The 25535-nt window shown below is 47.4% G+C and overlaps 1 protein-coding gene across 8 annotated transcripts in view; it reads right to left on the minus strand.

The window, feature by feature from the left end:
* Positions 1 to 4798: 4798 nt before the first annotated feature.
* The window catches only part of PLEKHA5 (pleckstrin homology domain containing A5), a 90636-nt gene continuing 69899 nt past the window's right edge, over positions 4799 to 25535 (minus strand). For 7 of the 8 annotated variants that reach the window (XM_044281498.1, XM_044281496.1, XM_044281494.1 and 4 more), the window contains 15 exons: positions 16097 to 16159; positions 15093 to 15173; positions 14853 to 15002; positions 14300 to 14401; positions 13931 to 14036; positions 12186 to 12232; positions 11217 to 11408; positions 10710 to 10830; positions 10498 to 10613; positions 10107 to 10316; positions 9881 to 10030; positions 9371 to 9468; positions 6947 to 7092; positions 6716 to 6821; positions 4799 to 5110 (listed from right to left, as the gene is read on the minus strand). In XM_044281498.1, the coding sequence (XP_044137433.1) occupies positions 6736 to 6821; positions 6947 to 7092; positions 9371 to 9468; positions 9881 to 10030; positions 10107 to 10316; positions 10498 to 10613; positions 10710 to 10830; positions 11217 to 11408; positions 12186 to 12232; positions 13931 to 14036; positions 14300 to 14401; positions 14853 to 15002; positions 15093 to 15173; positions 16097 to 16159 (1668 nt within the window). In that variant the 3' untranslated portion in view covers positions 4799 to 5110; positions 6716 to 6735. The remainder of the gene's footprint in view (positions 5111 to 6715; positions 6822 to 6946; positions 7093 to 9370; positions 9469 to 9880; positions 10031 to 10106; positions 10317 to 10497; positions 10614 to 10709; positions 10831 to 11216; positions 11409 to 12185; positions 12233 to 13930; positions 14037 to 14299; positions 14402 to 14852; positions 15003 to 15092; positions 15174 to 16096; positions 16160 to 25535) is intronic. The other variant, XM_044281497.1, reaches the window with a different exon arrangement.

Here is a 25535-nt window from a genome sequence, read left to right on the forward strand (position 1 = left end):
TAGATTGCAAGCCCTCACGGGCAGGGCCCTCTCTCCTTCTGTACCGGTTTGTAACTCGTCTTGTTCATGCTTAGCGCAACTGTATTATGTATGTATACCCCTTTTTATATGTACAGCGTTTGGAATGAATGGCGCTTTAATAATAAATAATAATATTCCTTATCTTACTGATAAGAATGTGGCTTAACCGCTACAGGACCGCCGTACGCAGGATTGCGTCCTGCCGGCGGCCCTGCTCTTCTGGGTGGACGCATATACGCGTCCTCCCGCGATTTCCTGTGAACTCGCGCGCACACAGGAACGGAAGGTAAGCGAGTGGATCTCCAGCCTGCCAGCGGCAATCGCTCGCTGGCAGGCTGGAGATCCGATTTTTTTAACCCCTAACAGGTATATTAGACGCTGTTTTGATAACAGCGTCTAATATACCTGCTACCTGGTCCTCTGGTGGTCCCATTTGTTAGGATCGACCACCAGAGGACACAGGTAGCTCAGTAAAGTCGCACCAAACACCACACTACACTACCCCCCCCCCCCCGTCACTTATTAACCCCTTATGAACCCCTGATCACCCATGGTCACCCCATATAAACTCCCTGATCACCCCCCTGTCATTGATCACCCCCCTGTCAGGCTCCGTTCAGACATCCGTATGATTTTTACGGATCCACGGATACATGGATCGGATCCGCAAAACACATACGGACGTCTGAATGGAGCCTTACAGGAGGGTGATCAATGACAGGCGGGTGATCACCCATATAGATTCCCTGATACCCCCGTCATTGATCACCCCCCTGTAAGGCTCCATTCAGACGTCCGTATGATTTTTACGGATCCATGGATCGGATCCGCAAAACACATGCGGACGTCTGAATGGAGCCTTACAGGGGGGTTATCACCCATATACACTCCCTGATAACCCCCTGTCATTGATCACCCCCCTGTAAGGCTCCATTCAGACGTCCGCATGTGTTTTGCGGATCCAATCCATGTATCCATGGATCCGTAAAAATCATACAGACGTCTGAATGGAGCCTTACAGTGGGGTGATCAATGACAGGGGGGTGATCACCCATATACACTCCCTGATCACCCCCTGTCATTGATCACCCCCCTGTAAGGCTCCATTCAGACGTCCGCATGTGTTTTGCGGATCCAATCCATGTATCCATGGATCCGTAAAAATCATACAGACGTCTGAATGGAGCCTTACAGTGGGGTGATCAATGACAGGGGGGTGATCACCCATATACACTCCCTGATCACCCCCTGTCATTGATCACCCCCCTGTAAGGCTCCATTCAGATGTCCGCATGTGTTTTGCGGATCCGATCCATGTATCCATGGATCCGTAAAAAAAACCAAAGGACGTCTGAATGGAGCCTTACAGTGGGGTGATCAATGACAGGGGGGTGATCACCCATATACACTCCCTGATCACCCCCCTGTAAGGCTCCATTCAGACGTCCGCATGTGTTTTGCGGATCCGGTCCATGTATCCATGGATCCGATCCATGGATCCGTAAAAATCATACGGACGTCAGAATGTAGCCTTACCAGGGGGATGATCAATGACAGGGGGTGATCAGGGAGTGTATATGGGTGATCACCCCCCTGTCATTGATCACCCCCTGTCATTGATCACCCCCCTGTCATTGATCACCCCCCCTGTAAGGCTCCATTCAGACATTTTTTTGGCCCAAGTTAGCGGAAATATATATATTTTTTTGTTTGTTTTTTCTTACTAAGTCTCATATTCCACTAACTTGTGTCAAAAAATAAAATCTCACATGAACTCACCATACCCCTCACGGAATCAAAATGCGTAACATTTTTAGACATTTATATTCCAGACTTCTTCTCACGCTTTAGGGCCCCTAAAAAGCCAGGGCAGTATAAATACCCCACATGTGACCCCAGTTCGGAAAGAAGACACCCCAAGGTATTCCGTGAGGGGCATATTGAGTCCATGAAAGATTGAAATTTTTGTCCTAAGTTAGCGGAAAGTGAGACTTTGTGAGAAAAAAAATAAATAAATCAATTTCCGCTAACTTATGCAAAAAAAAAAAAAATTCTATGAACTCGCCATGCCCCTCATTGAATACCTTGGGGTGTCTTCTTTCCAAAGTGGGGTCACATGTGGGGTATTTATACTGCCCTGGCTTTTTAGGGGCCCAAAAGTGTGAGAAGTCTGGGATCCAAATGTCTAAAAATGCCCTCCTAAAAGGAATTTGGGCACCTTTGCGCATCTAGGCTGCAAAAAAGTGTCACACATGTGGTATCGCCGTACTCAGGAGAAGTTGGGGAATGTGTTTTGGGGTGTCATTTTACATATACCCATGCTGGTACATATCGGCAGAAAATAGCGGGGAGGGACTGGGAGGAGGAGCTGGGGGCCGGTGCGTTCACTGTGCTCCGGCCCCCAGCTCCAGTAGTTATAAAATGTGTACAATTAATAAGGATTCTATTCATGAGGCCCCCTCTGCAGTAGAACATTCAATATAGCCACATCCTACTCACAGGGCTGTTATCTTAATGCTGGCCGGCCGGGCAGACGAGCGGCAGCGTCACGACTGACGTCATGTGCCCGGCCTACTTTCTGAATGAAGGAGGCGGCGCAGGCATGCGACGTCAGTCGTGACGCTGCCGCTCGTCTGCCCGGCCGGCCAGCATTAAGATAACAGCCCTGTGAGTAGGATGTGGCTATATTGAATGTTCTACTGCAGAGTGGGCCTCATGAATAGAATCCTTATTAATTGTACACATTTTATAACTAGTCTGTACTGGAGCGGCAATGGGGGGGGGGGGGGGGGGGTCTGTGGATGGCACTGTTATGGGGTGGGTGGGGGTCTGTGGATGGCACTGTTATGGGGTGGGTGGGGGTCTGTGGATGGCACTGTTATGAGGTGGGGGGGTCTGTGGATGGCACTGTTATGGGGTGGGGGGTCTGTGGATGGCACTGTTATGGGGTGGGTGGGGGTCTGTGGATGGCACTGTTATGGGGTGGGTGGGGGTCTGTGGATGGCACTGTTATGAGGTGGGTGGGGGTCTGTGGATGGCACTGTTATGAGGTGGGTGGGGGTCTGTGGATGGCACTGTTATGAGGTGGGGGGTCTGTGGATGGCACTGTTATGGGGTGGGGGGGTCTGTGGATGGCACTGTTATGAGGTGAGGGGGGTCTGTGGATGGCACTTTTATAAATATCATTAAAAAAAAGTATTTTAAAAGTATTTGGGCAAAAAGGCAGTTTCGGTTTCGGTTTTCGGTCAAGGGCATCCTGAATTTACGGTTTCGGACCAGAATTTTCATTTCGGTGCACCCCTAGTTTTACCACAATACAAACATATTCTCTATCCACAGTCTTTTACAGACTGCAACCTAAAACCCACTTATTTATCGCAAAATGCTAACAGGGCAATTTAACCTGAATACCAATATAGTATACCCATACGGATGGTCAAAGAGGGACACATGGTTCATTAAGTGAAAGATCCATTTTTCCTGCATAATTATACACTTTAATAGTTTTCTTAGCGCACAATAGCGCAAAAATTATCTTTGTATAGAAATTTCTAAAATCCAAGGCAGGGTCTAATATATAGATAGGGACCAGATAAAAACTTTCTGGAGCAATATTGTACATGTAATATGGAAATCTATACCTCAGATCAAAAAGAGGGACATTTAAGGGGGAAAGAGAGACTTGGGTCAAAAAAGGGACTGCCCCTTAAAAAGTGGGACACTTGGGAGGTCTGATATATCTTCTATGTACTTTATCATTTAGCTATGATGGCCGGCCTACATTTAAACGTGCTGCCTGTGCTGCTCATAGTCCGTCCTGCGCTGATAATTGGCAGGAAAAGTCTATTGGTACACCATAGACTTTTTCCAGGGTGCGGGTGCCCACAGAAAGGGCTCAGAGTGCCATATGTTCGCCACCACTGGTCTACAGGATAAGTATCTGATTGGTGAGGGTCTGACTGCTGGGACTGTCACTGTGGGAGGCTGCCTTGATCCCCCAAATGAATGGAGTAGTAGGTCAAGCATGCACTGTAGCGCTGTACTCAGCTATGTCCAAAGTCCCAATAGACAGCGAATGGAGCGTTCTCATGATTGGTGGGAGTCACAGTTGGCAGAACCCCCAAGCTATCAGATTCTTATCCCCTATACTTTGAATAGACGGTAAGTTTGTATTGTGAGAAAACCCCTTTAACACGTTAAACACAAAGAAAACTTTAAACTGACACTTAAACGGAATCCTCCCGCTATAAAGTGATCATTACTCACCTGGCAGGGCCCGCACTGCTTCTCCAATTCTCCCAGACGGGATCTGTTTAACCAGCTGCAGAGGGGATGTCACAACAATATGCGACCGTTGCAGTTATTACAGGTCATCGACGTGTAACTGCTGCAGCCAGGTGAACAAGAGAGGTGGCATGCTATCTGCCAGGTAAATAATGATCTTTCCTTTGTGGCAGGGGATAAATGAGATAACCAGAATACCCCCTTAACACGTATTCAGTATAAAAGGTAGAGAATGTTACATCTGCTGGATCCTGTCTCTTCAGCAGAAATGGAATTCTTCATTTTCTGATAATCTCCTGTTTGGAAATACCAGACTATCAGACATGAAATGGCGAACTAATAGTTTACACTGGTCGGACTTGCTCAGATTTTAGGAGCAGAAGGCGACTGTAGGTTCTATTCACATAGTCATCCTCACAAAGTTAATGAGCGAACATGGGACAGATTGCTTGGGGGTGATATCATCCCTCCCTCAAAGACATAGTAGGCAGGGTTAAACAACATTGACATTTATTTGACATGTTATAAAAGGCATGAGCTCCGGCCGTCTCCTGAATATACAATGAACATAATTACATTTATACAGCTCGTTATTGCTGGACGCCCCTGGAAGAATCGCAGAAAACATGGCGGCGAGGGTGAGAGTGCAGAGAAGAGTGGGGGATGTGTGGCAGGAACCTCCTCTACCCCTCCACTCTACCTCTTCATGTGCAAGTAGAATGTAGCAGCAAGCGGGAATCCAAGTCACACAGGAGCGCCATTCCGGATTTGGTTATAAACTGTACAGTAACGACCATCCTCCATCCTACAGGACAAGAAAACAGAGGGCAACACTGAGTGTAAGGGCACATTCACACGACAGAGCCGTGTTTTGCAGTCCACAAAACATCGATGCCGCCTGTGTGGGTTCCTCAACGGAACGAGCGGTTCATTATAAAAAATACTTATTTTTGTCCGCAACACGGACAAGAATAGGACATGTTCTATCTTTTATGCTGGATGGAGCATCTTTTGCGGCCACACTGAAATGAGTTGTGTGAATGAGCCCTAAGGGGCATCCAGTCCCAACTAGTTCTGCAGCAAATTATAAGGGCAAGTTCTTTCACTCAAATTTTGTTCCTCCCTGCTTTTCACGCTGTGTTTGCTGTCAGTGAATGGAGATACATTCTCACTTTCCAGTACTGAGATCCGTCATAGGGGCTCATTACAGGAAAAAATAATGCTTCCGTTTTGTCCCCATTCATTGTCAATAGGGACAAAACGTAACTGAACAGAACGGAATGCTCCAAAATGCATTCCATTCCGTTTGGTTGCGTTCCCATACCGGAGAGAAAACTGCAGCATGCTGTGGTTTTCTTTCCGTCATGAGGTGCAGAGCAAGATGGATCCGGCATGACCCACAATGCAAGTCAATAGGGACGGATCCGTTTTCTCTGCCACAATAGAAAACTGATCCGTCCCCCATCGATTTTCAGTGGAGTTCATGACGGATCCGTCTTGGCTATGTTAAAGCTAATACAACCGGATCCGTTCATAACGGATGCAGGCGGTTGTATTATCAGTAACGGAAGCGTTTTTACTGAGCCCTGCCGGATCCAGCAAAAACGCTAGTGTGAAAGTAGCCTTAGACGTTGTGAGAATTGAATGAAAATCATAACATCGTTCGCAAAAGAGCGATCTTTGCTCTGTGACATTTTCCTGCAATCGCAAAATTGTTAGATTCTCGGTGATCGTGAACTTTTAGGATGCTTAGAAATTCTCATTCATCGAATGCATATCTGAGTGTGTAATAAGTCGTCACCCGCTTTCTTTGTGTGTAATATATGCATTGACAAACAGTTAGCGAGCTTATGATTGAATTACACATTACTAGAGCAACCATTGCTTTGTACAATGTGAGCACTTCTGAACCGCTAGCAAACTGCTAACTATTCCATCGCCATGGGTATAAAATCTACTTGTTAATACAGCCCTCATCCCGCTCATGCAGCTGAGAGCGATTCAGCTTAGACTCCAGGACAGAGATTTGTGCTGCTGCTGTGTTCAGCTCACAGAGGATTGTCTATACTGATAACACTGTAACAAACCCTATGTTGTGTAAGCCAGACAAACTCAGTCTGAAGAATGTAATCACTATTTGTATTCACTGGCAGCAAATAGAAGATGGTGAGGGGGATGAACGTTTCAGAACTTGACATGACACTGATGAATCTGTATACAATGGAGACTGCGCTGGCCCTTCATCTGCATCTGGTTTGGCGCCTCCTGATCTCACATGTAAAAACTAATCCGGGATGCCCTCTTTGGGATCTAGAATACTGGGGTAGGTACCTTCATTATATACAGGACCTGTCATGTCATCAGATGGGCAGAGCTCTCAAAGACCTGACGCAGGAACAGAAACACTCACCAGAGAAGACTCTTCTCCAGCTACACACACATAAAGTGTGAGCCTTCTGTCAGCTGCGGCTGCACCGGTAACTCCTGCGCTTCAGGAAGGGAAGGAAGATTTCCAGCTGAAAGATGAGGAAAAATCCTGTAATTAAGCGTAAAACTGCCGTAATTTGCCATCACTAGGAGCTGCCAGGTGCTGGCTTATCAGATATACGATTAATACTGATGGTGTCTGAGCTGCACCTACCGTCTAACACAGTCTGTCTCCTCAGAGTATCCGCAGAGAAGTCGTAGGAGAAGAGGATGCCGCTGCACTCCGCCTCTCTCGCCGTGCTGCTGACACTCTCACCGCTCTCAGATTTGTGTTTTGGAACAGAGGCCAAAACTTGTAAACTAAGAAACAGAAACTTCTATCATTCAGGGCAAGAATACTGCCAATGAGAAGGCCTCCTGACTATACAAAAAAGCATCCCCCATGGCCTCCAACAATATAACCTGTCCTGACCTGGTCCTGGTCACCCAGCTGAGCTTTCAACATGGACTCCATGGACTTTTCTTCAGCTCATAGGGGTTTGTCTACATGGGTACATTATTATGGACCCGCAGCTGTGTGAAGTATTAGGACAGGATAGGTGTGATGTAAACTGGGAATTTCTCTGTTTACGGACAGCAGAATTTTTGGAGAAGAACAGAAGCACAAACTCATAGTATGTCCTCCAGGGATGTATTTTGCAGCAGAAAAGCTTTGCAGTTACAGGCAGATTTTCCTGCAGATTTCCCTTTATGCATTGTTTGAAAACAGAATGTGTCGGCAGATAAGAACCATTTGGCCCATCTAGTCTGCCCAATATACTGAATACTATGGATAGCCCCTGGCCCTATCTTATATGAAGGATGGCCTTATGCCTATCCCATGCATGCTTAAACTCCTCCACTGTATTTTGAACATTTTGTTTTCATTTTGTAATTCTGGGGTATTGAGTGCAGAATAAAGAGGAAAAATTTAAATTTTTTTATATTATTTTTACACCAGGCTGAAACGTGAAAAAAGTGAAAGGGTCTGAAGACTTTCCAAATGCACTTTATATATCCATACATTAACCACCCAGAAATTTTAAAGAGATATTCCAGGATTTGGATGACCTATTCTCAGTACAGTCCATCAATATCACAAAGGCAGGAGTCTGACAACTTCACAGATCTACTGATCAGCTGTTTTAGACTGGCTCTGGAGCTGGTAACTGCAGCAGTGCTCCCAATGAAGTGAATGTGGGGAGAGCTTCAGTTTTCAGTGCCTTCGACTATTTAGAGGACGGAGCTGTGCAGCTCTGGCTATAGAGTTACTCGTTATAAGTTCTCTCCAAAATGATATTGGTGGCCTATCCTAAATATAGGTCAATACTGAAATTCTCAATTACCCTTTTAAAGGGAATCTGTCACTGCGATCTTGGACTATTATCACAGTAATACATGAGTAGTAGTACTGCAGATATGGAGTCCCGATTTCCCTACTGCCTCCTGTTCCTCTGCAGTCAGCTTTTAAAGCTGCACTGAAATACACTGTTAGGATTGCTTAGCATGTGCACACGAGTCCTCTCCATTATGTTAGCACAGAAGTCCAGACCATGTATTTCAGTGCAGCTTTCAAATCTGACTGCAGAGGAACAAGGAGCAAAGTGGTGATCTTGACTCCTTATCTTCAGTACAACTCATGTATTACTACAGATAATAGCCGTGGTTTGGGAGGTTACTCTCTCTCATTGGGGAGAGCGAGCGCCTTAATCGGCGCGAAGAGACTTATAGGCCATTCATGCTCCTGGGAGAGAAGGGACGCAAATGAGCTCTTAACAAGCTCTGCCTCTAACGCCACCAGATGTAAGGCAGCTATCCTAAAAGTCAGTGTTCAGCTCTTTAAATAAGCCTTGAAACATCTCATCTGCAGACAGCTGTTTCAGGGTGATTGCCCCTCATGAGCGCAGAGCAGAGAGTACTGGCTTAACTGGGTGAGAGGCCTGTCAGGATTTTGGGGGGGGGGGGCTTATTTAAAGAGCTGAACATAGACTTATAGGATAGCTGCCTTACATCTGGTTGCATTAGAGGCAGAGCTTGTGAAGAGTTCATTTGCATCCTTTTCTTCCCAGAATTCCAGAGGAGCATGAATGGCCTACATGTCTCCTCATGCCAATAAAGGCACTCTCTCTCTAAGGAGAGATGGTAGCCCCCAAATCCTGTCAGGCCTATCACCCCAAAACAGCTGTCTGCAGATGAGGTGCTGCCTTATTTAATATTCCAGTCATGTCTCTAGGCTTCTTTAAAGAGCATTGACTTTTAGGATAGCTGCCTTACATCTGGTGGCATTAGAGGCAGAGCTTGCAAAGAGCTCATTTGCATCCCTTTCTTCCAAGAATCGTGGTGGAAGATTTCTTTTAAGCCCCCCAAGCTTTGCTGTGAATGCCCTTAAAGAAGCCTGAAAAGTTCCCTTTTTATGCACATTTGAACACATCACTCCCTTGTGCATTCTGGTTGTGTTTGTTTCTGTGTGCAATGCATGTGAGTTATATAGTTCTCCGCTTCCATAGCAGATAGCAGTGCACTGACCCCCCACCTATGTGGCAGCCATACTGTGGAATCTCGGAGGGTGTCACTGCAGGTTCTCCAGTCGGGTGCTCACCAGTTTCCGAGGGTTTCTGGCGTTGTATTTGAAGTTTCTGCTCTATCATCTTTGGCTTCATGTGCAGGAGACTTCTCAGTAGTGACCACATCTCCTGACTGCAAAGAGAGAGGACAAGAACTGTACAGCATGGTGTCCAGCAGTCAACCACCTTCCTCACTGTACCCTGCTCGGTTGCTTATTGATGTTTGTCACCTATATATCACTAACCATTAACCAGCGACACCTATCACTGATTGCTCTACTCCACTCTTTCACTAATTGCCATGCCCCTTGGACCTGTCCGTTACTTATTACTCCATCCTTCAGTATGACTGAATGCCTGCCTCCATCCTTTCCCAAGAAACTAATTTCTTTATCATTAATCACTCCACTCCTTCCCCTAAATCTGCCCCTCCACTATCCTTTCCTGAGGCACCCAACTCCTTCCCATGGATTTCCACCCCTCGCCATCACCGATTACTTCCCTTACTCCACCCATCTCCCACCATCCTTTCCTGAGACACTCACTTCTTTATCACAGATTGCTGGAGAGCTCTGTAATTCAGTCACCTCCTTCAGTCTTGAGACGTCTTGAGCTGATGATTCAGCGTTTCTTTCCTGCACAACATTCTCCATATCTTTGATGTTACTGAAGATTTTTTCCTCCTTCTTCTGGAGCTGGAAATAGCAGAGCTGTGTTAGCTGGGGTCAACCGGACCAGCGTCGGGGTAAGAATAATTTTTAACCCCTGTACCTGCACCAGTTTTACAGAATTTTCCCCGGAGAAGGAGGGACTCCTTGACGGAGATTGGTCTGAGGAACCCAGGAAACTAAACCCTTTCTTCTTTTCCTTCAGACATGCAGCCTGATGTCTGCGCATCCTCTCCAACTGCTCCTCCAGTGTCATGCGTGGTCGTGGGCTTTCAGTTAAGCAGAGATGTTCCACAGCACTCCGTGGCCGCTCCTTACAACCAGAGGAAGGAATAAATTGGAATTAGCACAACTGTCTAAAGATCCAAGTATCACAGACCCCATGTAAAGGTGCAGTGAATGAGCTCCACTGGACAGAACCAGGACCCCAAAACTGGCCCCAAAGTAAAGATCTTGTCCCCAGCTCATGGCCATGAGATACAAAGCTCATGTACCGATTTGGTGTCCAGCTTCTTGTTCTTGCGTAAGGTGACATAGGATGCAATAGTACTGGATTCCATCTGTGGAGATTTGGTCCTTGGGGGTACAACTCCCACCGGAAAGTGTGAACCTGAAGAATATCACAGAGGGATTATTACCATACATTGTACTCTATAGGATCTACACTATAAGCAGCCACCATAGTCCCTATATGAGAGGCAGGAACCTTTGTTGGCTGCAGCCTCCATGTCCAGCATCAATTCAGCCTTGTCTTCACCATTGGACTCATCCACCTCAGCCACGGTGGTCAGCTCGGGCTCGCTCTTGTACAATCTGTAATCGGGTCCCTGAAACACAGTAATGATGAGGAGGATTATACAAAGAAACTCGTAAAGGAACCAGGACATGGAAGGAGATGTTACACTAGGAATGAGCAAGATGAAGCACTAATCTAATGACCCGGACCCTCAAAATGCCTGCAGAGGGCAAGAACCCCCAACAACTAATCCACAATCACAGGAGTATGGTGAATTACATTCAACCCACAGATCCTCCTGAGGTTATCATCAACTGGGGTTCATCCCACTTAAGTCCTTGAAGCCCTGCAGCCCGTGTGGTCTTCCCAACTGAATGTCAGGTCACAACCTTTGCTACATAACCACAACCCCCAGAGTGGGGTGATGAAATGCAAATGATGAGACAGACAAGGATGAAGGTCAGCACTCTCCCTTACAGAATAAGATCCGTTTCTTTGATAGATCTGGACGTGATGGGTGCTCTTGTCGTCAGGAAGGTGGACGGGGCCCCTGCTGTAACACAGCAAGGACGAGCTGCTATCACTTGGTAAATGGGGAAGAGAGGGAGCTGCATCAGCAATGTCATAGGAGCGAGGGAGCGGAGGACGCGGAGGAACTAGCTCCTCTTCCTGGAGATTACAGAAACGCATGGAGGCGTCATACATTCATCTTAAATGCTGCATCCACCGGACTGGTCAGAATCTACAACATGGGTCCTACAGGTTCTTATATTTCTATGTGCTCTGCTGAACATTATTTCTTTTGTATCTAAATAAGTCCAAACTTCAGATATCATTCACATTAGCGCCTGCAGAGACCATAGAGCAGTCAGTCATATGATCATAGCATGTAACCGCTGATGTCAGAATTTGCTCCCATACCATACAGTGTCATCATTATCCAGAATGCTGCACTACAAATATATGTGGCATGTCAGTAACTTCTCAACCTCAATAATAAAGAAATCCGAACCTGGAGAACCCTAATAAATGACTACAATGATGTCCCCACAAACCCCCAAATTATCACAAAGCTCTGATGTTTCAAGACAGATCATATCTCTGGTTTCCATCTGTCTCAAGCGCTGAAAGGGGGATAAAGACAGACAAGAGCCCGCAATGGCAGCCAGTATTGTGCAGAACCGGATCAATGAGAAGTGTCCGGGGTCAGAGACATAACCATTATATGGTCTCTGCTGCATGAATGACATTTCTAATGCACAAGGGGATGACATTTCCCAGCATGTACCATGAGGAGAAGGGTTCATCCTGCTCGGCCATCCCCCAGTGTATCATTCAGAGGAGATGATTACAGCTCTGGCTCCTGCAGAGTCATGCTCTGAAGCAGGATGGAAACCTCCCGTTATCAGGACTAAAAGACATGGACGGAGTGCAGACATCACTCACCTCACCCGGACTCATTCCTGAAGACAGCAGCTTGGGGTCAGAGTTATCTGAAAAGCAGAATATAAATGACATGTGATGACTTTCTTCTACATTCTGGATTCTCCAGTTTCACCTTCAGTCTGTAGTTTATCTCTGCTCCACCAGGACATAGCCATTGTCAGCGACTCCAGCTCAGCTGCATTGTCTGTTGGAATCAGCGCTAGTTGCAAATCTACATCCTGCCTTGCTAGAGGCATAAGCACTTCTCCATACTTTACAACACAGCTATGCTCCATTAGGGCACATCTGTAATAAGTGACTCCAGCTCAGCTGCATTGTCTGTTAGGCCTCTTTCACACAAGCAATACGGAACGTGTCAGGATCTGTGCAGGAAAAAAACTGGTGGTTTTGCACGCAAGTTCAATCCGCATTTTCTGCAATTGCGTTCAGTGTGAGCGTTCCTGACTGCATGCGTTTTTCACACATGTGAAGAAAAATAATCTACATCTCCCAGCAACCACTAGTGAAAAACGCATTGCATTCGGATGCCTTCCGTTTTTCATGCAAGCCCCATTCACTTGTATGGACCCAGAGCTGTCAAAAACTAATATAGAACACGCTGGCTGTTTTCCTAAATGCAAAGATAATATGTAAAAAAAAACTCATGTACACAGACCTACTGCAATGAATGGGTCAGGATTCAGTCTGGATGCTATGCGTTCACAACAAGCATTGCATGCGGATGGAAAACTTGCTCGTGTGAAAGAGCCTTTAGGGTCTGACGTAGTCATCAGTGACTTAAGCTTCTAATATGTCCTTTCCCAAGCTTCACACTGTAAAGGTCCCTTTACACAGGCCGATATTACAGCAGATAGTAAGGAGGGAAGTGTTCCTTCCTTCCCGACAATCTGCTGATCGCTGGTGGAGGAGACCTCTGCATTTCCATGCAGCGATCTCCTTCAGAGTACGGGGAGCAGTGATCGCTAATGATATCGTTCTTCCCCATACTGACTCGTTGTTTGCGGGCAAGAGATGCTGTTTACACAGCACAATCTGCTGCCGGTAAATGATCATTTTTGCATGCGCATAAACGATCGGCGGCACATTTACACCAACTGATCATGGCTAACGAGCGTTACTATAACGCTCGTTAGTAATAAATCAGTACGATTCTTGGCTTTTGTAAAGGGCCCTTAAAGGGGTTTTCTCATCACAGACAATGGGGGCATATCGCTAGGATATGCCCCCATTGTATTACAGGTGCAAGTCCCAGCACCTATATCAGGAACGGCGCCCCACAAGGTGGTGGCTGGAGGACTCCGATCCGGCCACCACCAAGCCGGCTCCCCATAGAAGTGAATGGGTGCGCACCGCTCAAGACCGGGCACCGCTCCTATTCACTTCAATGGGCTCAACGGAAATAGCCAGGCCAGCGCTTGGCTATTTTCGCCTTTCCCATAGAAAATGAATGGAGTGCGGCTGCGTATGCACAGTGTGCCCTCCTTCACTTTCGGGGCTCCATTCTCTTTATAGGTGCGGGTCCCAGTGGTGGGACTCGCACCTATAAGACAATGGGGCATATCCTAGTGATATGTCCCCTTTGTCTATGATGAGACAACCCCTTTAAGTAGTTTCCATTAGCACACAGCCATGAGCTGATTTCCTTCACATGCTTATAAACAAGATACTAAATCCCCAGTGAAAATACAGTAGATCGTGAAGTATCTACGGTATATAGAAGAAGTGGAGGTCACACCATATCTCACCTGTCTGTGGCCTCTGCTGCTTGTGTTTACTAAGTCCTTCCACCACATCTTGAATCCTCCAGATCTCTTTCTGCATTTGTGCCCGCTGGATTCCAGCTGACTCCGTCTGAACATACAGAAGACAATATGAGAATCTGGCCTTGTGGCACTGAACGGCACGCTATGCATGTGCCCTGCACCAAATGGGCTGTGACATCAGGGACTGCAAGTGACAGTCATGCAGCAAAGCTATTCAGTGATAAATGATCGCTCTGCAGTTCTATGGATGCAGCCAGCAGTGCCCGATTCTGGAGTGGCTGATATCTTGTTTTTGAGTGGAGGATGATGACCCTGTAGAGAAGCAGTGAATGTGACGGCTGTACATCTTACCTGGACCTCCCCCAGTCTTTCTAAACGCTCCCGCATCTGGTTTCTTGCTGTGGTGACATCTCTCTCTAACTTGTCGTACTCTCTCCAGGATCTTTCTAATTCCTGCATTAAAGGGAACAACAAGAGTATGTTCCAGCAATGAACTATGCACTAAAATGTGATTTATGGGGACAATATGATTATTATTATTATTAAAGCACCATTCATTCCATGTACATATGAGAAGAGGTATATATATAATACAGACAATTGCACTAATCATAAACAAGACGAGTTACAAACTGGTACAGAAGGAGAGAGGGCCCTGCCCGTAAGGGCTTACAATCTACATGATATCTGAATAAACCTGCAGCAGGAATCCTACTTAGTCATAACATTTTGCTGCCTGCTCGTACACGGCACCGATGCCCTGCTGCTTTTGACATACAGCTGCTGCCACCACTAGGGGGTGATACACCTGAACAGAAGTGACAAATAGTGGTGGCAGCAGGAAAACCTGCAGGGAGGTATATCATTTTTAAGAAAATGATCACTGATCCTTAGAAGTCCTTACCGCTGTGGCCCGGGACACTTCTCGACAAGTACTGAGCAGCCCGCTCTGCAGCTCATCCCTCTGTAGAACTACACTCTGAACAGTGGCTGGATTGTCTGTATTCATCTCTATCTCCTGACTGGCGGAGAGCAGAGCTTGTTCCAGGGTGTACTGCAGGGACAAAACACAAGTCAGTGATTCAGATGGACAGGGAGGTTGTGAAGAGGAGGACCGCCACTGAGGGGAAGGGGGTGATCTTACCTTCTCCTTGTGCAGCTGCTGCAGCTTCTGCTCCAAGGCCTGCACCGCTTTGTCTTGCTCACATAATCTGCTCAGCTTGGCCTGGGGGAGATGGAGAGAGAGAAGAGAGAGAGAGAGAGAGAGAGAGAGAGAGACTGTCAGCAAGGAGGATAGCACAGAGCGTATTGCAAATCACTGCATCATATAGGGGACAAATCATCTCTGAGCAGAGCAGAAGCCAAAAGGCATGGCTGCAGTAGCACACAGGACCCTGTGCTTGCGGATGTTAGGTTGGACAGATGGGAACTGGAAGAACAGTGAGAGTCAGGGAGCTGGAACTTGCCAAGTTGAACATGGTGTCTGAGCTGCAGGAAGCAAGTTATAGAGCAGGAGGAGCTGAGCAGAAATATGTATAGTTTTATAGGAAAAGATTCAGTAAAACCTGTAATTTATACATTTAAATTCCTGCTCGTTCTGAGCTATGAAGTCAAGGAGGTGTCCTATTAGTGATTGAGAGCTTTCCATCTATGACAGTATACACAGATAGCTGTCAATGGCTGATAAGACGCCTCCTTGACCTCAAAGCCAAGAATCTGCAGGAATTTAAATGAATGATATACACTGACTTTTCCCATAAAACTATCAATCTGCTCAGCTCTTCTTGCTCTATAACATGTTTTCTGCAGATTAATTAGCATTTTCAATGTGACAGATTCCCTTTAAAGATCAACCTCATTTTGGCAGTGATGTTTTCATTTTTTTGTCCCACCTTCCAAGAACCATAACTTTTTAATTTTTCTGTCAACATAGCCATATGAGGGATAGCTTTTTGTGGAACAAGTTCCCATATAATGCATTTAGAAACTGTAAAGGAATATGTGTGCAATTAAATGTTTTTCGGGTTTCGTTCCCATAGCCTGGGAGATGTTGGTGCAGAGTTTTGACTTTTAGGGCAGGGGCGGCACTTTCCTCCATACGGACAGACTAACCCCTATTACTGCAAAAACAGCAGCTTGTGTACTCACATCAATGTCCAGCTCTTCAGTCCGGTGTTTGTACACCGTCGTCCTGCAGTCATCCTGAGTCATCTAAGAAGGAAACGACACAGTTACACCACACATAATTATGTCCAGGCTGATGGTGTGAAAATGGCGGTTGGTGGCAACGAGAGACAACCCCTGGAGCCCAGAGGAGCGGCTCATAACACCCAAAGTCCATCAATGCTCCCCTCCCGACACCTGCATCCACTCTTCGTATAGAGCGATCCACAGCACAGAGCGACGTTGTGGAGATTCTGTCATAACCCTGGACAGGGACGGCTGCATTACATGTATAGGACGGTGCCGGACATTGAAGGGACTGAAGCTCCAGTCTTTCATGGTCTTCTTTTAACTCACTTCATTATAATCAACCTGTATTAGGAGAATCCTGACAGATGCATGATGGGAATGTGTCCTATATCTAATGGCAGGGAAGTTCAGCTTCCACCTTATCTCCAGTCTTCAGGGTATGCTGACCTGGGAAGCCCCCTCCTGTCATAAATGTAGACATTCCACATTTCCATGCACATATCCAATAAATGAAGCAATTACACAGAGGAGGGTGTGCAGCCAGGACACACAGTGCCGCCACATCATGCAGAGGCTGGCAGACAGCCCAAAAGGACATGTCACCAAATGTGCTGTATGTGCAGTATGACAGACGCATGGACTGGGACCATGCACAGAGATACACACTGACCCAATAACCAGCACAAGATCCCATAGTGGCGTATGAGCGGTTCCCGACGCTCCAGTCTTCCCTGTCTTGGTCAACGTGACAACACTTTCTGCTCCAATGTTCTAGCATCATCATAGGGGCACTGGTGCTCGTGGCACTCAATCCACAGTTTATCATTTATTTCAGCACAGGTAATAGAAGAGGAGACAGATTGATCATTAGGAGGCCCCCTGATCTGCCAGGGCACAGGCTCAGGAAGGTGTTATCATGGGCACAAAACACAAAGCCTAGGAGGCCTGTAACTATTAAGAACATGACAGCTCTTCCGCAGGCAGCATCTTATAGCAAAATGAGCTGAGCAGATTGATATGTAGTTTCTAGAAGTCATGTCTCGTGTTGATTCCTACTCTTCCTATGCTTAGGAGCCCAGTGGTAGTTCCTATTCACTGACTGATAACCTTCCTTGTATAAAGGGGTTCTCTCACTTCAGCAAATGGCATTTATCATGTAGAGAAAGTTAATATAAGCCACTTACTAATGTATTGTGATTGTCCATATTGCCTCCTTTGCTGGCTGGATTCATTTTTCAATCACATTACACACTGCGGTGGACATGCTTGTACACTATAGGAAAAGGCGCTAGCTTCTCTAGTGGCCGGGATGTTGGGGGGCTGGATTGGTTGTTATAGTGTGCAAGCACAGCCACCGCTGACGGATTGCAGGGTGGTTGCAACAATGGAAACGAGCAGTGTAAGATGTGATGGAAAAATGAATCAAGCCAGCAAAGGAGGCAATATGGACAATAACAATACATTAGGAAGCGCTTTGTAGTAACATTCTCTAAATGATAAATGTCATTTGCGGACATCAGACAACCCCTTTAAGCATAGAAAGATTAGGAATTAAAATTGAAAAATGAAAAGTTATACTGAATATAGACAATATATCAGCCTGCTCAGCTCCTCCAGCTCTATAACCTGCAGATGAGACACCAAGTTAAATGTGACAGGTTCCTTTTAAAGGGGCAGTAACATTCTAAAATATTCAAGTTTTAATGGTACAACTAAAAAACACATGAAGCCCCTTACAAACAGAAACAGACAGACACGCGTGGGACCCCACGAACACGTGAACCGCCGAATAGGCGGATTGCGGCAGATGAGGCCCCTCGGGCTGACCCTTATTAACGTAGAGTGAGCCCCAAGGGTCAAGGGGAGTCACACTAGGTGGTGAGAATAAACAAAATGTCCTGAGTTCCGGGAAAGGGACACCAGGACAATGCCTAATAATGGTAAGAAGACAGTGGGTGGATCTTACCGGAACCAAGTTGATAGGTGCGTTTATTCGGCAAGTTCAGGAGATCACCGGAAATGATGGTCCTTTCTCGGCGCCTTAAGTGGTGTCCTTTGGGATAGGGTTGTTTTGGACAGGGTCATGTGTTTGTGGAGTACTGCAGGGAGTAGATCTATCCCTGTTGCACCCTACTTGGCCTAGTATGACCCTGATAACCTAACACGGGATCCGTGCCCCGCAAGGGGTGGTCCCGTCCGGAACCTCGCCCTGGTCTAAGGTCCCTGTAAGACCCTGCCGGGGTGATGAGGAGGACACCTAGTAAAGTGAAAAATAAGAAACGTGGGTACCAAGAGTAGGGTATGTTCACCTGTCCCTACGCGTTTCTTCGGTGGAACATACTGTAAGGTAATTATAATAAACCCCTCGAATCATCAGGGGACGGGGGTTTAGTACAAGTGGTAGTTGTCCTTGGTAGCACGGTGGCAAAGTTATTGCTGGGCGTGATAGAAAGGGCAAACTAAGTTAAACCACTCGTGGTACATGGTGTATTAACACTAGGATTAGCCTCAACTGCATCTAGTATGAGGATAATGATAGGCAGTTGCGGTGAAAAAAGCGCAGACTTGCTCTAACCACTAGTTGATGTGCGGTGAGGTAACTATATACCCAGAATGCATGTGGCAAAAAGGGGTCCAGGTATACCTGTAACACACAAACACAAACAAGGGAGCGCCCGCTAGACACGTCTCTAATGATGAAGAAGCATGCCGATCCCCTAACACAGGTAAGGACCGGCAGGCAAAACACTAATATGCATCTAAGTATACAAATAGCAGAGAGTGTCGTTACTTACATGCAGCCTGGGGTGCGTATGGCAAACTTCCGGCTGGGCCCGCATCAAACAGTTAGTGTGAGGTCGGGTCTGTGGCGTCTGGCAGCGCTATGTGAGGCGCTGATGCTGTTTTGAAGTGAAGGGGGGCGGAGATTTAATCCGCGCATGCGCGCACGGGACGCGGTCGCATTGTGATGACGAGGTATCACATGTTGCGTCGCGCGTCACGTGAGTGCGCGTCATTGCTTGTTTGAGCGCTGAGGCTGACCCATTCAGTGCCTTATGTGGGCGGACACGCTGGAGAACCGTGGGCGGACACATCGGGTGGGCACGTGATGGGCAGATGCAGCGATTCGCTCAAAGGATAAGTGGGTGGAGCGAGGCAGAGATACACTGTCCGGCTACTACAGACCACTTTAATAGGATGTGTGTGGAGGGTCATGATCACAGATCCTACAATAAGGACAACACAGTGGACATTAAGGGGCAGGGAAAAACCATGGTAACCGAGAATGGGACAATAGTGGAAGTGGGATGAGTAACGTTACATTCTCCCAGACCTCGTTTAGAGAGACTGATGGAGGGAATATTGTAACATAGAGCATATACTGGACTGAGGGCCTATCAGAGAAAACATCCAAACTGTAATTGGTCGTTGAGGCCATGGGGATTGGTGGTTTTAAGTTTAAAAATCCACCAACACTCACGTTGCAATATGCGTTTGTCCCAGTCACCCCCACGTAGAGGTTTCTGGACGTGTTCGATGCCCATAAAGGTCACGGCTGAGGTGCGTCCGCCGTGGTCAGTGTGGACATGTCTGGCCACCGGCGTATCTCTATCGTTGCGGATATCTCCGATATGCTCCCCCATCCGCTTACGCAGTTCCCTACTGGTTTTACCTACATACCTCTTGCCGCATTCACAGGTGAGAAGATAGATAACACCCGTGGTGCGGCAATTGATGAAATCACGTATGTGGTAAGACTGACCCGCGGGGTCCGGCGCAAAGGATTTACCCTGGGTGAGATAGGAGCAGAAGCTACAGTGTCCGCATTTATGACAGCCCTTGACCGGGCTATCTAGCCATGTACGTTGTTTCTCTGGTGGGCTATAGTGGCTATTGACCAACCTATCTCTTAGGTTGGTTCCTCTCCTGAAAGTAACAGAAGGTTGGGGGCTCAGGACTGCAGCTAAATCTGGGTCCATGAGGAGAGTGCCCCAGTTCCGACTTAAGATTTCCCTTATTCTTGTAGCTGCTGAGTCGAAGGTCCCCACAACCCGTATCAACTTTTGAGGGACTGTGTTAGAGTTTTTAGTAGGGTGTAAAAGGGTAGTACGCGTCTCGGCACATGCTCTTTGATAGGCCTTTTTAAGTGCCCTATCGGGGTAACCCCGTTCCTGAAAGCGTCTTCTCAGGTCGTTCGCCTGACGCTTGAATTCACCTTTTTCCGAGCAGTTACGTTTGAGCCGCAAGTATTGCCCAACTGGTATACCGAGCTTCAAAGGGGTGGGATGGCAGCTATCCCACCTAAGGAGGGAATTCGTGGATGTGGACTTACGGTAAATGGTGGTCTGTAGGCCGCCATTGTCGCCCCTGGATATGGAAATATCCAAAAACGGGAGGTGATCCCGCACGATGGTGGAAGTAAATCTAAGGTTAAGACTGTTGTGGTTGAGGTTATTAACAAATTCCGTAAATGCGTCCTCTGGCCCGCTCCACAAGATGAAAATATCATCTATGTAGCGGGACCAGAGGGCGACGTGCTCCGAGTGTCGTCTTGGTGTGTCACCGAAGACCACAGTCTCCTCCCACCAGCCCAGGAGCAAATTCGCGTAGGATGGCGCGCATGAACTGCCCATCGCGGTGCCCCTGAGCTGGTGGTAGGTACGGCCGTCGAAGAGGAAGAAATTGCTACGGAGAACGTAATTAAGTAGATTCAAGACCAGGTTATTATGTGCAATAAACTGTAGGCCCCTTGCTCTCAGATAATGTGCCGCAGCCTCGAGCCCTTTGTCATGCGGGATGGACGAATATAGGGCCTCAACATCGATTGATGCCATGAACCAGTGTGGTTCAATCTCTATATTCTCCAGTTTCGTGAGGAGATCTCCTGTGTCCTTCACATATGAGGGCAGTGATTGTACAAAGGGGCAGAGGATGTGATCTACATAAATGCCTACGTTCTGTGACAGGTTCCCCACCCCTGAGACGATAGGACGCCCTTTGATAGGACGAGTCTCCTTATGGACTTTTGGCAAGCAATAGAACGTTGCTATTACTGGGTGGAGGGGATAGAGGAACTCAAATTCGTCAGCACTAATGAGCTTGTCAATTTTCGCCTTTGTAAGTATTTCCAGCAACTCTTTTTGGAATCTGGGGGTGGGATTACAGGTCAAGACTTCGTACCCCTGGCTGTCCTGGAGGATCGCTAGACATATCTCCTTGTAACTTGGGGTGTCCATAACAACCACGTTGCCCCCCTTATCTGAGGGTTTGATCGTTACTTGTTTGTCTTTTTCCAGGACCCGGAGTGCACTCCTCTCTTCTTTACTACAATTGAACCTCATATAGATGGGGTCCATGGTAGAGAGTTCAGAGAGGGTATGTTTCAAGAAGACATCAATGCACGAAATATCCCCTATTGGTGGCATTTTAGTGCTTCGGTTTTTGAGGCCCGTAAAGGGACCTATGCCCTCTAGGTTGCTGGGTATATTGTCCAAATTATACAGAAAGCGGACGTCACCAAGGATCTCCACCGGTATCCCTAGTTCTCGGCTTTCTTTTTTATCTTTTAGCTGGAAGTGCTTGTGCCACTTTAATTTCCGGGCAAACAGGTGGAGATCCTTGGTCCAACGGAATGAGTCAAAACCTGTGGTAGGCACAAACGATCGGCCTATCGTTTGTGCCTACCACAGGTTTTGACTCATTCCGTTGGACCAAGGATCTCCACCTGTTTGCCCGGAAATTAAAGTGGCACAAGCACTTCCAGCTAAAAGATAAAAAAGAAAGCCGAGAACTAGGGATACCGGTGGAGATCCTTGGTGACGTCCGCTTTCTGTATAATTTGGACAATATACCCAGCAACCTAGAGGGCATAGGTCCCTTTACGGGCCTCAAAAACCGAAGCACTAAAATGCCACCAATAGGGGATATTTCGTGCATTGATGTCTTCTTGAAACATACCCTCTCTGAACTCTCTACCATGGACCCCATCTATATGAGGTTCAATTGTAGTAAAGAAGAGAGGAGTGCACTCCGGGTCCTGGAAAAAGACAAACAAGTAACGATCAAACCCTCAGATAAGGGGGGCAACGTGGTTGTTATGGACACCCCAAGTTACAAGGAGATATGTCTAGCGATCCTCCAGGACAGCCAGGGGTACGAAGTCTTGACCTGTAATCCCACCCCCAGATTCCAAAAAGAGTTGCTGGAAATACTTACAAAGGCGAAAATTGACAAGCTCATTAGTGCTGACGAATTTGAGTTCCTCTATCCCCTCCACCCAGTAATAGCAACGTTCTATTGCTTGCCAAAAGTCCATAAGGAGACTCGTCCTATCAAAGGGCGTCCTATCGTCTCAGGGGTGGGGAACCTGTCACAGAACGTAGGCATTTATGTAGATCACATCCTCTGCCCCTTTGTACAATCACTGCCCTCATATGTGAAGGACACAGGAGATCTCCTCACGAAACTGGAGAATATAGAGATTGAACCACACTGGTTCATGGCATCAATCGATGTTGAGGCCCTATATTCGTCCATCCCGCATGACAAAGGGCTCGAGGCTGCGGCACATTATCTGAGAGCAAGGGGCCTACAGTTTATTGCACATAATAACCTGGTCTTGAATCTACTTAATTACGTTCTCCGTAGCAATTTCTTCCTCTTCGACGGCCGTACCTACCACCAGCTCAGGGGCACCGCGATGGGCAGTTCATGCGCGCCATCCTACGCGAATTTGCTCCTGGGCTGGTGGGAGGAGACTGTGGTCTTCGGTGACACACCAAGACGACACTCGGAGCACGTCGCCCTCTGGTCCCGCTACATAGATGATATTTTCATCTTGTGGAGCGGGCCAGAGGACGCATTTACGGAATTTGTTAATAACCTCAACCACAACAGTCTTAACCTTAGATTTACTTCCACCATCGTGCGGGATCACCTCCCGTTTTTGGATATTTCCATATCCAGGGGCGACAATGGCGGCCTACAGACCACCATTTACCGTAAGTCCACATCCACGAATTCCCTCCTTAGGTGGGATAGCTGCCATCCCACCCCTTTGAAGCTCGGTATACCAGTTGGGCAATACTTGCGGCTCAAACGTAACTGCTCGGAAAAAGGTGAATTCAAGCGTCAGGCGAACGACCTGAGAAGACGCTTTCAGGAACGGGGTTACCCCGATAGGGCACTTAAAAAGGCCTATCAAAGAGCATGTGCCGAGACGCGTACTACCCTTTTACACCCTACTAAAAACTCTAACACAGTCCCTCAAAAGTTGATACGGGTTGTGGGGACCTTCGACTCAGCAGCTACAAGAATAAGGGAAATCTTAAGTCGGAACTGGGGCACTCTCCTCATGGACCCAGATTTAGCTGCAGTCCTGAGCCCCCAACCTTCTGTTACTTTCAGGAGAGGAACCAACCTAAGAGATAGGTTGGTCAATAGCCACTATAGCCCACCAGAGAAACAACGTACATGGCTAGATAGCCCGGTCAAGGGCTGTCATAAATGCGGACACTGTAGCTTCTGCTCCTATCTCACCCAGGGTAAATCCTTTGCGCCGGACCCCGCGGGTCAGTCTTACCACATACGTGATTTCATCAATTGCCGCACCACGGGTGTTATCTATCTTCTCACCTGTGAATGCGGCAAGAGGTATGTAGGTAAAACCAGTAGGGAACTGCGTAAGCGGATGGGGGAGCATATCGGAGATATCCGCAACGATAGAGATACGCCGGTGGCCAGACATGTCCACACTGACCACGGCGGACGCACCTCAGCCGTGACCTTTATGGGCATCGAACACGTCCAGAAACCTCTACGTGGGGGTGACTGGGACAAACGCATATTGCAACGTGAGTGTTGGTGGATTTTTAAACTTAAAACCACCAATCCCCATGGCCTCAACGACCAATTACAGTTTGGATGTTTTCTCTGATAGGCCCTCAGTCCAGTATATGCTCTATGTTACAATATTCCCTCCATCAGTCTCTCTAAACGAGGTCTGGGAGAATGTAACGTTACTCATCCCACTTCCACTATTGTCCCATTCTCGGTTACCATGGTTTTTCCCTGCCCCTTAATGTCCACTGTGTTGTCCTTATTGTAGGATCTGTGATCATGACCCTCCACACACATCCTATTAAAGTGGTCTGTAGTAGCCGGACAGTGTATCTCTGCCTCGCTCCACCCACTTATCCTTTGAGCGAATCGCTGCATCTGCCCATCACGTGCCCACCCGATGTGTCCGCCCACGGTTCTCCAGCGTGTCCGCCCACATAAGGCACTGAATGGGTCAGCCTCAGCGCTCAAACAAGCAATGACGCGCACTCATGTGACGCGCGACGCAACATGTGATACCTCGTCATCACAATGCGACCGCGTCCCGTGCGCGCATGCGCGGATTAAATCTCCGCCCCCCTTCACTTCAAAACAGCATCAGCGCCTCACATAGCGCTGCCAGACGCCACAGACCCGACCTCACACTAACTGTTTGATGCGGGCCCAGCCGGAAGTTTGCCATACGCACCCCAGGCTGCATGTAAGTAACGACACTCTCTGCTATTTGTATACTTAGATGCATATTAGTGTTTTGCCTGCCGGTCCTTACCTGTGTTAGGGGATCGGCATGCTTCTTCATCATTAGAGACGTGTCTAGCGGGCGCTCCCTTGTTTGTGTTTGTGTGTTACAGGTATACCTGGACCCCTTTTTGCCACATGCATTCTGGGTATATAGTTACCTCACCGCACATCAACTAGTGGTTAGAGCAAGTCTGCGCTTTTTTCACCGCAACTGCCTATCATTATCCTCATACTAGATGCAGTTGAGGCTAATCCTAGTGTTAATACACCATGTACCACGAGTGGTTTAACTTAGTTTGCCCTTTCTATCACGCCCAGCAATAACTTTGCCACCGTGCTACCAAGGACAACTACCACTTGTACTAAACCCCCGTCCCCTGATGATTCGAGGGGTTTATTATAATTACCTTACAGTATGTTCCACCGAAGAAACGCGTAGGGACAGGTGAACATACCCTACTCTTGGTACCCACGTTTCTTATTTTTCACTTTACTAGGTGTCCTCCTCATCACCCCGGCAGGGTCTTACAGGGACCTTAGACCAGGGCGAGGTTCCGGACGGGACCACCCCTTGCGGGGCACGGATCCCGTGTTAGGTTATCAGGGTCATACTAGGCCAAGTAGGGTGCAACAGGGATAGATCTACTCCCTGCAGTACTCCACAAACACATGACCCTGTCCAAAACAACCCTATCCCAAAGGACACCACTTAAGGCGCCGAGAAAGGACCATCATTTCCGGTGATCTCCTGAACTTGCCGAATAAACGCACCTATCAACTTGGTTCCGGTAAGATCCACCCACTGTCTTCTTAC

This window comes from Bufo gargarizans, chromosome 2 (assembly GCF_014858855.1).
Source record: "Bufo gargarizans isolate SCDJY-AF-19 chromosome 2, ASM1485885v1, whole genome shotgun sequence".
NCBI classification, from domain to species: Eukaryota; Metazoa; Chordata; class Amphibia; order Anura; family Bufonidae; genus Bufo; species Bufo gargarizans.